This window comes from Hemicordylus capensis, chromosome 2 (genome assembly GCF_027244095.1).
Source record: "Hemicordylus capensis ecotype Gifberg chromosome 2, rHemCap1.1.pri, whole genome shotgun sequence".
NCBI classification, from domain to species: Eukaryota; Metazoa; Chordata; class Lepidosauria; order Squamata; family Cordylidae; genus Hemicordylus; species Hemicordylus capensis.
In genome coordinates, this window is record NC_069658.1 from 24,613,829 (window position 1) to 24,633,062 (window position 19,234).

Genomic DNA, 19,234 nt, shown 5'->3' on the forward strand with positions numbered 1-19,234 from the left:
CCCCTTCAAATCACGAGGGCCACCCGTACATGCATGGCTGCCATCCTGAACCACCATGGTGGGTCGGCAAAAATACCCTCCTCCCTGTACTGTGAATTTGGTTTATATCAGTCTAAATGCAAACATAATTCGTCGTGGTGACAGGGATCCACATATTTAGTCTTAGATAACTAGTCAGCCATTGTTTTGTGATTGCCACCAACCCTCCTTCTTCTCTCAGATCCTTTCCTGGCACACAGGCAGAGGGCTTAGGAGAGAAGCTGGTCTTCTGCCATACCCACTGAGATAGGGAGATGTGTTTTGTTTTTGTTTTGTAACTATTTAAAACACCTCTTTTTAAAGAGTCCTTTTAGTGTTTATCTGCTGCTTATATCTGGTAGGTTTTTTGTTCAGTTTTTAGTTTTCTATTAACTTCTAATTCGAAACTATTAAAACTTGTAATTTTAAGTGTGGATCTTTTAACTTGTTTAACTTTATTAATGTTTTATTTTACATTGTATCTGTTTCATTGAGCCACCTAATGGCACAGCAGGGAAACAACTTGCCCAGCGAACAAGAGGTTGCTGGTTTGAATCCCTGCTGGTATGTTTCCCAGACTATGGGATACACCTATATTGGGTAGCAGCAATCTAGGAAGATGCTGAAATGCATCATCTCATACTGTGCAGGAGATGGCAACGGTAAACCCCTCCTGGATTCTACCAAAGCAAACCACAGGGCTCTGTGGTTGCCAGGAGTCAACTCCAACTTGACAGCACAACTCTACTTTATTTTACTGTTTTGTTGATGATGTGCACTGCCCCGAGCAGTAGTATATTGGAGGGACAAGGTATAAATATTTTAAACAAATAATAATAAGAAACTGTGGGAGCTCTCTCCTACTGCTCGGAAAGGATTCCTGCTGTTTCTTACCTTCTCAAAAATAGCAGTGGAAATGAGATCTCTGGTGAGGAGACCTGTGTGCTGCTGGGTATCCTGCTTGCCAGAGGGCTGGGGACACCTGCCACTGGTGAGCTGGCAAGTGGATTTGGAGATGTCTGCATGGTGATCTCATAAGCCTTCTTCCTTTTAGAAAGTAGGCTAAAAAATGAGAATTCTCAATCCGTGTCAGTAGATTGAACTGAAATAACAGCAGTGTGAACAGAGCCTCAATAGATATGTATTTAAATATGAGAGTCATGGCAAAAGCACTGGGTGGAGTGGTCAGTTTCTTTTTTTAAATATGGGTATGGGAAAATACTGTGTGCAAATAGAAATGAGCAATAACCGAGCCACAGTGTAACGCATTCCAGTTGAGCTGTAGGTTTGGTAGAGAGTTTGGCTGGAGGGTGGCTGCTTGATGGATGTGACAAGGCTGGATATTGAAGTTGGCAGTAGAGCCGTCTCTTGCAGTATAACGGCGTGCCTGTGGCTAATTGATGGAGCAGCCCTGACTGTCAGCAGAACTTCATACTTGAAGATAAAAACTGGGTTAGTGGCGCAGAAGGAATGTTATTTAATGAACCAAGAGGAGGGACCGTGTAGAAGGGACAAGGGAGATCTTTTGGAGAATTCCTCTTATGACCTTTTAATGGAGAGATGGTGGGATTCTGCTTTTATAAGCTGGGGCAGGCGACTGTTTTTGCAAGGCTTTTTTATCGGTGGTACATTGTGGATGATGTGTTATGGCAGGCATCCCAAAACTGCAGCCCTCCAGATGTTGCTGAACTACAACTCCCAGCATCCCTAGACACAATTTTTTGTGGCTGGGTATGCTGGAAGTTGTAGTTCAGCAACATCTGGAGGGCCGCAGTTTGGGGATGCCTGTGTTATGGTGTTTTTATAATGGAAAATATGTGCTAAATATTCCCACCTCTCATGGCCCTATGCTTAAGTAAATCTGTCGCAGACTTTGGCTGAAACGTTTGGATACTTCAAACCTCACATATATGTGGAGGCTCTCATTACAACTATTTGACCACATCCACCTTTTTGAGAGTCACTTTAAACCATGCATATTTTTTGCGTTGAGTCACACGTGGCGGTGGAGGTGAGTGTTCGATCAGTGTTCGATCTATTTCATTGCACATGGGTGTAATGTTTTGAGATTCCTTTGATAATCTGTTTAACTTTTGGGGACATTGATGCATAGTATATTTTAAATGAAAGCCATTTCCCGAATTGATTTTTTAAATTAATGCAAATCACTAAACTTTTAATCTTGAATTTTTGCTGAATGCATCAGTGGACTTGTATGTAAGTTCCATTTACTCTCTTTTTCCTCCAGGTTAGGAAAAGTGCATGCGCTTTATTACGTTGTAGCAATATAATCTTTGTGTTGATTTCTTAAGTATCTCCAAGTTGGCAGAAATCTCTACTGATGAATTGCTGTATCCCTGTTTCACAGTTCTTCTAATGTTCAGGATTATTTTATTTCTTCAGCCAATGTGCATTTGCCCTAGTTCAACACAGCTTAATACACTGATCTCTTTTCTGCTAATGCCCGCAGAACGGCACTCTTCAAGAGCATATCTCTCAAATGCCTACAGAGTGATCCATCCTTTATTGTTTGCAAGGGCTTTCCCCATCTTCTGTAGTGGGAGGATCATAGGAATTATGAGGCACTAATTCTCATCTTAATGTTTTTGCCATCACTGCAGAGCCAAGGTAACAGAAAGCGGTTAGATCCCTGAGCTTGGAATTCTGGAGTTTTCTCCAGTTGACTAGCAGAATGCCTGCTAGTGACAGGCAGATCACATGCGATGGAAGGTTTTGTATTGCAAAGACCTGTGTGTGTGTGTGTGTGCTTGGCATGCATAGTGTTTCACTGCACCCTACACACAGCAATGCACCACATGCCCCATGAACCTGGCCAAGTTACCTATTGTCAGGAGTACAGGCAAGTATTAAAAAAAAATGACAGGCTAGTAAGCCAAGTCAACATGCTCTCTTCCCCAAGTCCTCTGGCAGGTTCAGAGAGGGGTGCACCTAGGTAATTTTGGCACTCGGAAACACCCCCGCCACGAGGTCCCCCCCACCGCGAGGCCCCTCAAAACCTACTTTTGGAGGCCTCCTGCCACACCAGACCTCCATTTTTAAAATTTCAGCCACTGTAGGGATGAACTGTAGATCGGTTGTAGGGAATCTGCTTTGCATGTAGAAAGTCCCAGGTTCAATTTCTTGCATCTCTAGGTGGGACTCAGAAGACCCCTGCCTGGAACCTTGGAGAGCTTCTGCCAGTTGGTGTAGACCAGGGCTGCTCAACTTTGGCCCTCCTGCAGATGTTGGCCTACAATTCCCATAATCCCTGGCTATTGGCCACTGTGGCTGGGGATTATGGGAGTTGTTGTTCAAAAACAGCTTGGGGGCCGAAGTTGAATAGGCCTGGTGTAGACAATGCTGAGCTAGATGGACCAATGGTCTGCTTCCATAAAGCAGCTTCCTGTGTCAGGCTTGACAAATCCCAGGTGCCAGGGAGCCATGGCACCTAGACACTTATCTTTAATTTAACTTTTTATTTAATAAAATCTTTGCCCTAGGCAGTCCTGTTTTTATTCCAAGTGTTGCTTGTAATGTGGGAACAGATGCTCCTACCCTCCCCAAGTGTCTGTCCCTAAGTCTGGTAATTTTGTCAAGTGTCTATTGTCTGGTTTCTAAATGTTTGGCCTGGCTCCTAGATCTAAATGTTGTTGTTCAAGGCCTGTTTTATGTTCCTAAAGGGGTCACTCAGGGCTCCAACTAGACTAGAGGCTAAACATATTCTTGGAAGCTAAACTAGACTAGACTAGAGGCTAAACCTATTCTCTTATTCTTATTCTAAGCACCTTGTTGCTTAATTAATTATAAATTATTTATTTAGTACATTTCTATACCGCCTCATATAAAAAAGTCCCAGGGCGGTTCCCTAGCTGGGAACTCCTCGTCTGAATATATATATTTATATATCTTTATTTAAAATATTTATACCCCGCCCCTCCAGTGCACTGCTGCTTGGGGCGGCTTACAACAGTAATAAATAGCCTTGTCCACGATTCTGTTCCTTGATCCTGCCAGAGTGTGATGGAAAGTTGGGAACTGGTGATTCCATCAGTAAAGAGGCTCCAGAAAACATGGAAATTGCAGTACAGTATTTTAAAATGTCTAATGGAGCTGGTGACTATTCATTACCGCCTAATTAATGTGTGTGTTAAAACAAAAACAAAAATCCTCAACTGCAGCTCTCTGTAGGGTATCCCTTCCAGAGTCCTAGGAATAGCTGGATCAGTATTCCTGTGATGTGTATATTTGAACTGACACAATAGAAGCTGCTTATTCATATATCTGGAAGACCAGCTGAACATGCTTTAGATGAGTGTCTGCCAAAATTTAATAGGGGATAACTGTAGAAAATCCCACAAAGAAGGTAATGGCTTCAAGCTTGTGCCCTGAGGCGTATCAGATTGTGTTGCCCTCTGATATATCTGCATTTATTGAGGATGTAATCAGTGTTCTCTTCAGTGTTCTCACTAGTTTTTTTTAAAATCTTTGTGCGAAATGAGTTTTGTTCTGGGTGGCAGTAGCAAGGCATTGTGTGCACACATGCATTCAGAGTGGGGCCTTCCTAGTTCAACCAGAGCAAGACTTAAAATTAACTGAGCGGACATCAAAAAACTTGTGAGCGCCCGCACGTGTACATGCCTTAGGAGGAACACTGGATGTAATTGTTTGCTGCTTTATTTCTTACTAGCTGGGCTGGGTGCAGAGCATCTGCACCTCTGGCCGGCCACCCACCACCGCTGCCTGTTTCTCGCCCCTGCCGGCGCACCCGGCTTTCTGGCCAGTTGGCCCGCTGCTTCTTCCCTCCCCCGCCCACTTCTCTCCCCCCCCCCGCGCTTTCTGGATGGCAGGTAGGCCAGCCCACTTCTTCCCCCCTCCCCCCCCCAGTGCTTTCTGGCTGGTGGGCTGGCCGGAAAGCTAGCCCTCCTCCTGCCTGCCCACTCCAGGCAGCGGCCTCCTCCTCCCGGTGACCGGGCTGGCTTGCCCCCACTGCCTTCCCCTCTTCTTCCTGCGCCTGGTGGCTGGGCCGGCACACCGCCGTCTCCTTCTCCCGGTGGCTGGGCCAGCCCGCCGCTGCCTCCTCTTCCTCCTGGCAGCCAGGCCGGCCCGCCACCGCCTCCTGCTCCCCGCTGTTTTCTCCCCCATCCCATCCCCGTCACTATCCAGGCAGCTGCTCGTAAACGAGAGCTGCCACACATGGGATTGGCGACGGGTACGTTTAAGAGAACTAAATATATAGAAGAAGATTGGTCTGTGTAGGGCAACTGGCTTCAGTAGTCCATTTTAAAACTCTAGGTGCAATGTTCAGCCTCACCCTCCATCTACTTCAATGCTGTTTTGGCACTCCTTGCTTTCCAGAGCAATAAGAATTTCCAGGGCCGGTTTCTTTCTGAAAAGAGTGAACTGGGGATGCTCATAATATCTGTTCTTTTAGAAGTCCACCTCCAGCCTTGGAAGCAAGATGCCTCTCAGTACCATTTGCAGGGGAGCAACAGCAGGAAAGAGAACATGCCGTCACCTCTTGCCTGTGGGCTTCTCAGAGGCATCTGGTGGGCCATTGTGTGAAGTGGGATGCTGGACTAGATAGGCCTTGGGGCTTTCCAATAGGGCTGTTCTTATGTTCTGAAGCTGAGCAAACACACCCAGAAGAGTAGACCTAGTCTTTAAAGCACGATCAGTTCCGCTGGTCTTGTGGTAGCAAGCGTGACTTGTCCCCTTAGCTAAGCAGGGTCTGCCCTGGTTGCATATGAATGGGGGACTAGAAGTGTGAGCACTGCAGGATATTCCCCCTCAGGGGATGAAGCCACTTTGGGAAGAGCATCAAGGCTCCAAGTTCCCTCCCTGGCTTCTCCAAGATAGGGCTGAGAGAGATTTCTGCCTGCATCCTTGGAGAAGCTGCTGCCGGTCTGAGTAAATGGTACTGAGCTAGATAGACCAATGGTCTGACTCAGTATATGGCAGCTTCCTATGTTCCTATCCTTGGATGCATTGTATTCATTTATACTCGGCTGTGGGCAGGATGAATCATGGAAGAGAATACTCAGATAGATGGATTTGCTGTAGAAGGCTTGTTCTTGTTTTTGTTCTGCCCTTCCTTTCAGGAGCTCAGAATGGAGTACAGAATAGTCCCACCACTGTCTTGTCCTTGCAACAACTCTGTGAGGTGGGTTGGACTGAGAGTGAGTGCCTGGATCATGCTTGGACAGCAAATTTCATTGGCAAGCAGGGATTTGAACCCAGGTCTCTCTAGCCTGGTATTCCATCCACTAAATACCAGATAGCCTGGTATTCTATCTGCGCTGGCTCTTTGCCAGCTAGCTTCAAAACTTGGGTGTCTTCCTCTGTCCCGGGGGAAAAACTACCTTTCTCTTTGGCCTATGCTGAAATTATGTCTCGCCTTAAGAATGATGGAGTCTATTTCATTCCTCTGGCAGAAAGCACTGCTTCCTGTAACTGAAGCTTTCCATAAGCTGGACTCCATATCTGCTTTCTAGAAGGGACAGCTCTAGTGCTCGGTCCCAGCCAGGCCAGAACAAACCGGCATCCTTACCATCTGCTTTGAGTTGTGGGTAGGGTACATAAGAGGAGAGAATATTTTTGCGTGAAGTTCTTTTTCCCTCTATAATTGGTAGCCGTGGACATACTTTGATAGGCTTTTTACGTTTTTTGGCAGACGTGTGAAGCAGCTGTTTCTCTGCAAATGGGTACTTTTTCCAGGTAGCGCCTGTGAGTCATTCATCACTTGTCAGAACTGTCAGTGAAGGTTTCTCAGCATATGAGTCATGACAAAATTGACTCCCAAGGAGGTGTGTAAAGCTCTAGAGAAAGTTCTCTCCAATCTTGGTCCTTCCAGCACCCATGAACAGGGAGAAAAGCCTTGTGTGCCCCTCTCCACCCCACTCTGGCTCTAGCTCCCATGGCCAATCCCTGTGTGATGGATGGTTAGAAACTAAACTCTCAGAAGTGGCCTTCAAAGGTGTTTTCCAAGCAGTCTGAGGAGCAAGATTGCAAGCATCCTTCGATTCATGAGCTCCTAATGATCTTCACCAAGAATTGAAGGAGCAGAATCGAAGGAGCATAGAGCTGATCAGTGACAGCACGTCTGGATACCTTGCCTAGAATTTTGGTGCTTAATTATTCCATCTAGAGCACATCTACCTTAGAGCTGGTCTTGTGGTAGCAAGCGTGACTTGTCCCCTTAGCTAAGCAGGATCTACCCTGGTTGTATATAAATGGGAGACTAGAAGTGTGAGCACTGTAAGATATTCCCCTCAGGGGATGGAGCCGCTCTGGGATGAGCAGAAGGTTCCAAGTTCCTTCCCTGGCTTCTCCAAGATAGGACTGAGAGAGATTCCTGGCTGCAACCTTGGAGAAGCCGCTGCCATTCTGTGAAGACAATCCTGAGCTAGATAGACCAGTGGTCTGACTCAGTATATGGCAGCTTCCTATGCAACTTCATTGAAACCTATACTAGGCAGGATAGCGGGAGGCCTGCCTTTCTCAAGGGCGCGCTCTCTCTTGAGGGGATGGGGCTGTAGCTCCTTGGTGGAGCATTTGTTTTTCATGCCAAAGGTCCCAGGTTCAATCCCTGGCATCTTCAGGTAGGGTTGGTAAAGATGCATGCCTGAAAGCTTGGAAAGCTGCTGCTAGTGATGGACCAGTGTTGTTGCTCATTATAAGGCAGCTTCCTGTGTTCCTCCCAAGGTTGAATTATTTCAGAAAGTGAAATTCAAGATGTTGTTTCCCATCGTGTTCTGAAGATGCAAGAAGTCCCCAACTTGCAAGTGGATTGTGTTTCAAAAGTTGAGTTTGTAAGTTGGATGTTCATAACTTGGAACACACACGGTTCCCAAGAGCAACAACTTGTTTGTATGTGTGGGTTGGAGTTTGTTAGTGTAATATGTTATGGAGCTTTGTGTAGATGGATGTTTGGAACTCTGGGAGTGCCTGTATCTGGTTTCAGTGAGTACATGAGGGTGGATGACTTCACCCCGCAGAGCTATTGTGGCGTGCCCTGGGACCAGGAACACAGGGACTGTAGTCGACGACAATGAATAATTATATACCACTTTTCAACAAAAGTTCCCAAAGTGGTATACATAGAGAAATAAAAATAAAGGTGGCTCCCTGTCCTTAAGTGGTGCAGTGGGGAAATGCTTGACTAACAAGCAGAAGGTTGCCAGTTCAAATCCCCACTGGTATGTTTCCCAGACTATGGGAAACACCATTATAGGAAGATGCTGAAAGGCATCATCTCTTACTGCGTGGGAGATGGCAATGATATACCCCTCCTGTATTCTACCAAAGACAACCACAGGGCTCTGTGGTTGCTAGGAGTCGAAATCGACTTGACAGCACACTTTACCTTTTTACCTTATCTTCAACAACATCTGGGGACCCAAGTTTGAGAACCCCTTGTCTATACTGATCTCTTAGTCACTGTGGGGATTGTGAGTAGTGTTCCTTCTAATTTTTTTCATCTGTGTGCTAAATGAGGGAGCACTGACTGTGACTCATACTTCCCATCCAGAATGGCCTACCCTTTGTGGAAGTGGAGATGGGTATTGGGCAAATTGCAAGCCCTGTAGTCATGACTGGGACAGATACTCCTCCACTTCTGTTTTACAAGTCTCTTGGCTATTTCCCTTTTAAAAATAATTATGCTTCCATGATCCTCACCCACTGTTTCCTCCACTACCCTTTTCTTGGCCATGCAAATTCTCTTGATAGTGGTACATAGGAACATAGGAAGCTGCCATATTGTGAGTCAGACCATTGGTCTATCTAGCTCAGTATTGTCTTCACAGACTGGCAGCGACTTCTCCATAGTTGCAGGCAGGAATCTCTCTCAGCCCTATCTTGGAGATGCCAGGGAAGGAACTTGGAGCCTTGATGCTCTTCCCAGAGTGGCTCCATCCCCTGAGGGGAATATCTTATAGTGCTCACACTTCTAGTCTCCCTTTCATATGCAACCAGGGTGGATCCTGCTTAGCTTAAGGGGACAAGTCATGCTTGCTACCACAAGACCAGCTCTCTTCCCATGCAAGCAAGCATACCCTCATGAAGGGTACAGCAGGGTACAGCAAGCATACCCTCATGAAGCCTTGTAATCAACACCCCAAACTTTACTTGCCCACAAACCTTTGTGCACTCCTGCTTTTAGGGCCATCGGCAGGACTTCTTTCTTCTTTAGAAGCAGCAGCAGCAGAAGCTGCTGCCACCACAGGATCAAGCGGATTCCAGTGTTACCCCGGTTAATGATTACTTTTTTCAGTTCAGCTTAGGCAGCACATTGCATCTGATGTTTTGTACGTCTGACAGCAGCTACATTTGTGCTCCTCGCAAGACATTATTTTGGCTTTGATTACTCTGGACTTTCAGCTCACTTTGGTAGCTAGAAATGTGGGACCCACACATATTTCAGACTTGCCATTCATCTCTCTGCGTTGGTGGGGGAGGTCAAAGGAAATCTATTTCAAGATTATTTTCTTCCATTTGTTGGTACCAGAGTTTATTTTCCAGAGCAGGCTTCTTAGCAGGATGAGGGTAGGGACTGCTGAGAAGCCCACTGCCCTTCCACTCTCAGTGGGGCACAGTCTCCCTCCCAGAAGGACATGAATATACATTCTCAGTGCCAGGAGTGCACGGATTCTTCCCTGTTCTTAAGTTACGTGGGACCACAGGAAGCTGCCTTATGCTGAGTCATGCCATTCGTCCCTCTACAGGTGAAACTCGGAAAATTAGAATATCGTGCAAAAGTCCATTAATTTCAGTAATGCAAATTAAAAGGTGAAACTGATATATGAGACAGACGCATTACATGCAAAGCGAGATAAGTCAAGCCTTAATTTGTTATAATTGTGATGATCATGGCGTACAGCTCATGAAAACCCCAAATCCACAATCTCAGAAAATTAGAAGATTACATGGAACCAAGAAGACAAGGATTGAAGAAAAGAACAATATCGGACCTCTGAAAAGTATACAGTGTACTGTGCTTGATTGACCAGCAAACTCGCCTGACCTGACCCCATAGAGAATCTATGGGGCATTGCCAAGAGAAGGATGAGAGACATGAGACCAAACAATGCAGAATTGCTGAAGGCCGCTAATGAAGCATCCTGGTCTTCCATAACACCTCAGCAGTGCCATAGGCTGATAGCATCCATGCCACGCCGCATTGAGGCTGTAATTGCTGCAAAAGGGGCCCAAACCAAGTACTGAATACATATGCATGCTTATACTTTTCAGAGGTCCGATATTGTTCTATTCTTCAATCCTTGTCTTATTGGTTCCATGTAATATTCTAATTTTCTGAGATTGTGCATTTGGGGTTTTCATGAGCTGTACGCCATGATCATCACAATTATAACAAATTAAGGCTTGACTTATCTCGCTTTGCATGTAATGCGTCTGTCTCATATATCAGTTTCACCTTTTAATTTGCATTACTGAAATTAATGGACTTTTGCACGATATTCTAATTTTCCGAGTTTCACCTGTAGTTCAGTATTGTCTGCACTGACTGGTAGCAGCTCTCCAAAGTTTCAGGCAGGTTTTCTCCTGCATACCTTGGGAAACGAGGTGGGCAGCCCTACCTCATCTCCAGGTAAGGCTGAGGGGTCTCTCTCAGCCCTACCTGGAGATGCCGGGGACTGAAGCTGGGACATTCTGCATACGAATTGGGTGCTCTGTCCCTGTATTATAGTCCCATGTTCCCCCTGTAAATCTACAAACGAGCAAATGGGTGTATGCAGAAATTGGTTACTGCTTTACTTTCTAGACTTTACTGATGCTATTTTTTAACTTTGAAAATGCACATTCACAGGTAAATCAATTTTTTGGAGATTGTACAGAAATCTGATCAAATGGGTTTGGTTAATATGGAATTTCAAGCATTGGTATTGCTTAATGGATGCATTTGAGAAATAGTTGAGATGATAGCTTTTGTTCTAATGTAACCATATGCTCTGTTTTTTAAGATGATGGGACAGTTTCCTGACTCGTATAGATATTTAAGAAACCTGGAAAGATAACTGGAAACTTGTTTTTCTCTTTTCTAGGTGTCGAAAACGTGCAAGGTTTTGAAGTTTGAATGGAATAAAAATGAAGAGCTTGAAAGCAAAGTTCAGGAAGAGTGATGTAAGTTCTCAGTGGCTCACTGTGGTTGACTCATATCTGTTAGTCTGCATTGTGGCAACATTCCTTCACTCCCACCTTGATAAAGTTGCAAGTTAATGAACTACGAGGGTGGAAATGACAATACTTGTAAAATGCAGCAAGGGAGAACTGTAAATCTCAACGTTCTCTGTTCTGCAGAGTTACTGTGAGTTACGTTAACTGCATCAAATCATCTATTATATTAATTCTCCTGGGTGTGCCTTGGAATGTGCGTTCCAGCACCCAGCTGATTGGCTGGGCGGCAGACGCGCCTGATTGGCTGAGGTACATCCAAGAGGATTGGTTGCTGTGGGCCTGGCCCAGACGCAGAGGCAAGGCCCATGAGGAGGGAAAGAAAGGGGGGGGGCAGAAGTGGCAGTGGGGAGGAGACCTGGTTCCGGAAGCAGAGACTGGGGCAGAAGTGGGGGGAGAGGTAACTGCCGGCCCCAAAGAGCACACAGATACTCTGTGCGGGGACAGCTAGTTCAGTACTATTGTTGCTCAGATTTGAGTTGTGGTACCTGTTGGATCAAGGTGTTGACTGGATCGCTGTATGAATGAAAGACCAGGGGGAGCTCTACGTAAGCTGCTGTGAGCTTTCTTAAAGGAAAAGCAGCATGTGTTAAACCAGTAACATTGCAAACCCACAATTCTTGATAGAACCCCATCCATCTTGTTGTGAGGTGATTGATGCCCAGCTATCCCAATCTAGGGAGCTGAAAAAACACAGTTGGTGGCTCTCTCAACTGACAAACTCAAACTCTTGCTGCAAATGGCAGAGCTAGGACTTGGAGAACTCTGCAAGACACCAGGGGTCAAGAAAATGTTGGCTCCACTTACTGGTCGGACAAAAATGTTACTCGTCAGATGATTCCTTGAGCTATGTTGGAACATTACTCCTCAGGAATTTTTCACTCATCAGGCATCATTTGTCATGGATGAGTGGATTTCCTGCGCCCTGACAATATGGACAGGCCAAAACAATGTGACCAACAGCAGTTAACTTGTAGACATTTCTGTGTACTTGTGCATGAGGGCCAAAGTCATTCATTGAATAATGTGTAGGATGTAGACCAGGGAGCAATGTATCCAAATCCATTTCAGTCATTGGACTTGTTCAGTATGAACAGCCATGAATATATAATCACAGGGGATGGTGTATCACATGAACCCTGTCTCATTCGGTATGAGGTGAACCTGCAAAGAGGTTCTCCCCACCCCCACCCCATCATTCAGTACTGTACCATCAAGTTTTTCAGTATGAGGGGGGCTCATTTGGTGTGACTGGTTCAATATGGCTTAGCAGTGTATCTGTCCTTCATTTGTGGAACAGAAATGGGGATCTAAGCTTATGGGATTGTTGCAAGGGTTGTCAAGAAATGTGTGATGAGTGAAATGCATCATTTTATTTAGATAGAACAGGATACCTGTCTCTAGACCTGTGGTGGCTTACATAGGAGGCAAAAAGCCCCATTCAGACAATCAGAGTAAGAGAAGCCTTGAGGACAGAGGGTGGCTCTGACCTTGGCTTTAACTGACAAGGGGTTGGCAAATGGGAGCATGCACCGCTTCCCTAATTGTGATCATGTGGACTGTTCTCCTATGCTGTATCTGCATTCATGTCTGTATACACACACGCATTACATACATGCCTATCCACGGTTCTTGAGTAGCTGGAAATCTGACATCTGCTATTTTGTAGTGCTGAGCAGTCTTCTCTCTAATTCTTTTTAATCTGTGTATGGAATAGGAATAGCACTAGCACTTACATTTATATACCGCTCTATAGCTGGAAGCTCTCTAAGCAGTTTACAATGATTTAGCATATTGCCCCCCAACATTCTGGGTACTCATTGAGTTTTGAGGAATGAGTTTTGTTCTGGGTGGCAGTATCAAGGCAGTGTCTGCATACATGCAATCACAGTGGGGCCTTCCTGATTCAACCTGAGCGGGATCTAAAATTAACTGAGCAGACATAAAAATACTTGAGTGTGCACATGCCTTAGAATTCGATAGAAATCAAATTATTATTATTATTATTATTATTATTATTATTATTATTTATTAGAGGGAACACCGGTGCTGAGCCATTTTGTGGCTCTTTCCTACCCCCCAAAAAAGAGAGCCATAAATAAATAAATAACAATCCCACTCAAAACAAAACAAAACCCAAAACCAGAGGATTTGGAAATTTTGGGGGCAGGTACTATACTTATTTCTGCTCCCTCCTGCTTTTTGTGCGATGTTCAACACACTTCAGTGTGCTTAGGAACCCAACCCACCAGTCTCCATAGGGTTAAGGTCTTTTTATTTGTGATTTGGTTATCAGCAGAAATAGACGGGAATAGAACTCCTGCCAATAAAGAGGGCTTTCTGTACTGCTTTCCTCTAGAGGAGCTCCCAAAATAACTACAGCTGACAGTTTTGATGGTGGTCCATCCTGGGAGAGGGGAGTTGTTACTAGTTGTCATTGTTTTCTTGGCTGATGAGTTGTACCAGACCCTTTCTCCTCTTACTTCTATAAGAGCTAGGTGCTGGTCTTACCCTTTAAAGCCCTTGACAGTTTGGGTCCTGGATACCTCAGGGACCATCTGCTCCCTTGTGATTCTGCCTACCAGTTGAGATTGCTGGGATACTCTGTTTCAAGTGCTGATACCTGTTGAGGTTCAACTGACAAGCATATATGACAGAGCCTCCTTGGTGGCAGCTCCCAGACTTTGGAACTCCCTCCCCCAGGAGGTTGGTACTGCCCCATCTCCCCCAGCCTTCCAATGCATCTACTCCCAGACTATGGGAAACATCTGTATTGGGCAGCAGCGATATAGGAAGATGCTGAAACTGCGCGGGAGATGGCAATGGTAAACCCCTCCTGTATTCTACCAAAGACAACCACAGGGCTGTGTGGTCGTCAGGAGTCGACGCTGACTTGACAGCATACTTTATCGTTACTCCATTGGGCCTTTGGGGCAGATTGAGTTGGCTCTCTCATATAGGGCTGGTATGGACATTGACCCTTCCTGCATGACTAGGAAGGAGATGTTCCAAGAATGTGGCTTCAGGGCATCTCCAGAGTGGCCCCTCTGCTGATGCTCCAAGTACTTGTTTTAAACTAGTATTGAAATGTGAGTTAAGGGCCATTTGGAGGAACGGACCCTCCTCATGTGATAAAAGGACATCTACGGAGGTCATTGGGCTGCACGCACTTTCAGCTCATCCCCTTTTTAATTGTGACAGGGAAAGTATCATTTTAACCAGCCCTAAGTAATCTTAAAGATGGGAGGAGAAATCCCCAAAAGTGCATTAGAAACATGTTTTACTCTTAAGCCCAATGTGTGAATATTCATCTTCAGGGGCACTGATGCAGTAGACCATCCTTCTGGATGATCTCAAATTAACTTGAAATAACACAGTGGGCCTGATACTAATGTATATTTGTAGTGTACCTATTTTGGGGTTTTCCTCTCCTGTTGGTTCTACAGTGCTGACCTCCCTCCTTTCCTAAACAATTAAAAACCTTTTCCTGTTTTATTTCCTTATAGCTATGTACACTGCTTTGGAACTTTTTGTTGAAAAGTGGTATATAAATATTTGTTGTCATTGTCATATCCTTACTTACATGTACAGTCTTGTGATTTACCTTGTGCTGGTTCATATGAATAATAGCCCCAACACACAAAGAGGTCAGTGATGTGCTGGGAGCATGTCCCAATGCACTGTGCGGGCATCCTTCAATTTTGTGTAGGGGCCCTAAGGAAAAACTCCATACCCTTGTTGGAGCACATGTTCATTTGGATAAACAGCCCCTACATGTGATTAAAGGGTGCTCCAGCAGTGTATTGGATATGCTTTAGTGACATCAGGGTGGTTGCACTTTGGGCTCATTGCCAGCCTCTTCACCTGTTGGGATGGTGGTTCATGTGAACTGTCCCTTCATCCTAAATTCCCAAATAGGTTTCTGAATCTGTTTGAATGAACTGCTCCTGAGTTTTGTCCTTTGCAATAAAATATGTAAATATATTGTTGGGGAAGGTGGTGAACTGTTGTAGGGAAGAAGACAGGAGGAGAGCTGGTGATAGCAAGCGTGAATTATCTGCCCTGCTTTGCATTTGAATGGGAGAATATATGTGGGCACTGTAAGATATTCTCCTTAGGGGAGGGGGCCTCTCTGGAAAGAGCACCTGCATGCTTGCATGCAGAAGGTTCCGAGTTCCCTCCCTGGCATCTCCAAGACAGGGCTGAGAGAGACTCCTGCCTGTAACCTTGGAGAAGCTGCTGCCAGCCTGTGTAGACAGTACTGAGCTAGATGGACCAATGGTCTGACTCAATATATGGCAGCTTCCTATAGAATACTGAATTCCAAAGTGCAGTGAAGTAGCATGGTATATATTTCTGTCAAATGACTTCTTTATTAACAGTACTGCTGTCTAATTAAGCTAGCCCTGTAGCAAGTCCAGACTCCGCTCTCTCTGTGCTTAGGGCAGTTTTGACTTCGTTTCTTTTGAAATATACTTCAGAGCTTGGTTAATAATGTGTAATTAGCTATCACTGTTTTGTTTTTTTTAAATTCAGAAAATTACTCTAGACTGCCTGTAGCAAATATTGGAGTCTGCTTTAGGCTTCCTTCAAACTGTGGTGGTCTTGCTGTTCATAGCAGCTGCAGAATGACTACTCTGTTTCAATAGATATGTCTCCTGTAGGGTTTTGTAATAAGCTTGTTAGTTCGAGCCCCCTGAGCTAATTCTGGGAGATTGACTTATAGGAGCTCAGCTGGGGTGTTAAGATGATCACTAGGAGTGAAGTGCTTTAATAAGTATGAGCATGTGAAACTTTATTTTTGTATCAAACCATTGGTCCAGACAAGATATTAAGACCACTTTAATGCATAAGTAAAAACAAAGATCTTGCCAAACTTGAGCAAATGCATTTCAATGTTAAAACATCATTCTCAATGCTCTATCTCAAACAGCTGGAAACGCTTGAGCTTAAATACAGCAACTGAAATTAAATAACCAATCCAAAAACAGAGGGTGAAGGAGGCAGTATTCCCTCTAACAGGGATTCCCAGATGTTGACTACAAGTCCCAGAATCCCCAGCTCCAGTGGCCTTTGCTTGGGGATTATGGGAGTTGTAGTCACATCATCTGTGAATCCATGTTAGAGGGAAAATTGGGGGGAGGAAGTGATGACACTACAGAACATTTTTAACTCTTTTATAGACCAATGAATTTCATTGCCTCTTTCATTTCTTCCCTAATAGTTGGCTGCATCTGTTCAGTGTACATGGCTTCTTTAATCTTACGCTTAACTGCATTACCTTCTATAGCCAAAATAAATACCTTTGTTTGCACAACTCCTCCTTCATGTTTTTCCTTCATATGCTTTGCCCAGGGTTTCAACCAGTTCTTATTATGTTGCATGTCTGTCAAATGCTCTTTATACCTTTTTAGCAGGGGTCTTCCTGTCTCCCTGATGTAAAATTCCTCACATTCCAGACAGGCAATTTTATACAGTGTTCCTTTAATTTGGCAACTACCTTCTTCCTTCTCACAAATCAGACAATCCTTCCCCCGTCCCCACATTAACTATCATAAAGCCTAGACCTTACCAGATGCTGTATCAGATTCATGGGTGCTGTACAGATCACATTAGCCTTCAGGCCATGTTTCCTCAATATCTTTTGTGTTTGCCGGGTGAATCGGTCACATAAGGAACTTTGAGTATAGGTAACTCTTTCTCAAATGTTGTACTCTTAGATTCATTCATAGGGAGCTTATAACCATTCCTTCTGCCTAATTCTTCAGCTTTCCTCTTGGAAAACTCCACTTGCTCATTAGATGAGACTCCCACAACTCCCTGAATAACTTTCTTCACTAGCTGCTCTTTAATCACCTGAGGCTGTGCTGACTTTTTATTATCAACTCTTTCTTAGCTGGTTTCCTGTACCATCTGGTCTCAGTACCTCCTTCTTTGAGTTGTAATTCTGTATCCAGGAATAGTAGTCCATCATTGATCATTTGGTTGTTCCCTGGTCAATTTTAACACTCCCCGATCTATCCAGCTCCTTATACATCTCCCTATAAAGAATTAGTCAGAAGGAATGTTTGATTTGTGAGAAGGAATAGGGTGGTTGCCAAATTAAAGGAACAGTGTATAAAACTGCCTGTCTGGAATGTGAGGAATTTTACGTCAGGAGAATTTTTATGTCAGGGAGACAGGAAGACCCTTGCTAAAACAGTATAAAGAGCATTTGGTGGACATGCAACATAATAAAAACTGGTTGAAACCCTGGGCAAAGCATATGAAGGAAAAATATGAAGGAGGATTTGTGCAAACAAAGGTGTTTATTTTGGCTATAGAAGGTAATACAGTCAAGTGTAAGATTAAACAAGCCATGTATGTTGAATAGCTGCAGCCAACTATTAATGTTAGGGAAGAAATGAAAGAGGCAATGAAATTCACTGGTCTATAAAAGGGTTAAAAAAAATTTATCGCCTCCTCCCCCACCCCATTTTTGGATTGGTTGTTGAGTTTCAGTTGCTGTATTTAAGCTCAGGAGTTTCCAGGTGTTTGAGACAGAGCATTGAGAATGATGTCTTAACATTGAAACAGGTTTGCTCATGTTTGGTAAGATCTTTGTGTTGAGGTTTCTTTAACTTGCACATTAAAGCAGTCTTAATATCTTGTCTGGAGTAAGGGAGAATGCATATATTATCGCCACTATATCATCAAATCATTGGCCCATTTAGCCACTTATTAAAGCTATTCACACAACCGGAGGCGGGGGTGAGGAGGCTACACCATATGCCACTGTGTGTGTGTGTGTGTGCCCTAAAGTTACAGCTAACTTTACTTGCATATAATCTTCATGTCCTTCTGATAAAATATAGTGGAATGCCTTATTTATTTATTTATTGTTTATTTTATTTCACACTCTTATACTGCCCAAAACTCGTGTGTCTTGGCAATTTACAAAAACAACAAAAAGAAAAAACATTAGTTAAAATAAATGGGGGACACACACCTTAAAACAGTAGTTAAAACAAAATAAATGACATTGTAAAAGTTAAAACATTACAACATTTTAAATTTGTAAAACAACATTTTAAAACTATGCTAAAACTGTTAAAGCAATATTTAATTAAAAGCCAGGGTGAATAGGTGCATCTTTAAAGACTTTTTAAAAGTTGTCAGAGATGGGGAAGCTCTTATTTCAGCAGGGAGTGCGTTCCAAAGCTCTGGGGCAGCAACGGAGAAGGCCTGTCCCCAAGTAGCCACCAGACAAGCCAGTGGCAACTGCAGACGGTCCTCTCCTGATGATCTCAAGGGGTGGTGGGGTTCATAACGAAGAAGACGTTTCCCCCTGTCTGGAGATCATCATAATGGGATCAGGCACAGAGCATGCTCAAGACAGACTGGATATTCAATGAAGCAGTTCCTCCCACCTTCTGGTGCCTTCCCCAGTTCCGGTCTGTCTTGCTCAAGGCTGGTCGTATTGGGATATTGCTCTGACCTGATTCTTCTCTCATTCCCCCCTAGCTTGACTTTTATGTTTGTTTCCACTTGTGCAAGGGTGGGAAGGAGCTGTCTTCGTAATTTTCTTAGTTTTCCACGAAAAACTACCTAAATTAGCTTTTTATTTTTTGCAATTTGGCTGATTGTTTTTTCCTTTGTTTTTTACCGTTTACTTTCGTTTTCCGCGCTCGGCATTCTAGGGCTTGGCGGCATGGAAGTAGCTCATGCGAAGGAGCTCCTTCAGGGCTCCTTATCGGAGAGTGCTTTGGCTCCCGATCTTCCAGCCCTCCCTCCGCTGCCCTCCTCGGGCACCCCAGCTACTTCGGGGACGGCCAACCCCGCTCCGGCGGTGGCCCCTCCCCCACCGCAGTTGCTCTCGCCGCGTAAACTTGGCAAGAGGAGCAAATCTAGCAAGGACAATGGCGCGAAGGCTAAAAAGCCGAAAAAACTTTCCGATTCAGTGCGGCTGAGCGAGCGCTTGCTCATACAAGCCGTCTGCAAGTGCTCCCGCCGCACCAAGGAGCACAAAGCCAAACGGAGCAAAAGC

General features: G+C 44.5%; 1 protein-coding gene across 5 annotated transcripts in view; it reads left to right on the forward strand.

The window, feature by feature from the left end:
• Window positions 1-19,234, forward strand: part of RAI14 (retinoic acid induced 14) — a 136,957-nt gene that overhangs the window by 7,616 nt on the left and 110,107 nt on the right. For all 5 annotated transcript variants that reach the window (XM_053295052.1, XM_053295054.1, XM_053295050.1 and 2 more), the window contains exon 2: window positions 11,079-11,157. In XM_053295052.1, coding sequence (XP_053151027.1) covers window positions 11,122-11,157 — 36 coding nt within the window. In that variant the 5' untranslated portion in view covers window positions 11,079-11,121. The remainder of the gene's footprint in view (window positions 1-11,078; window positions 11,158-19,234) is intronic.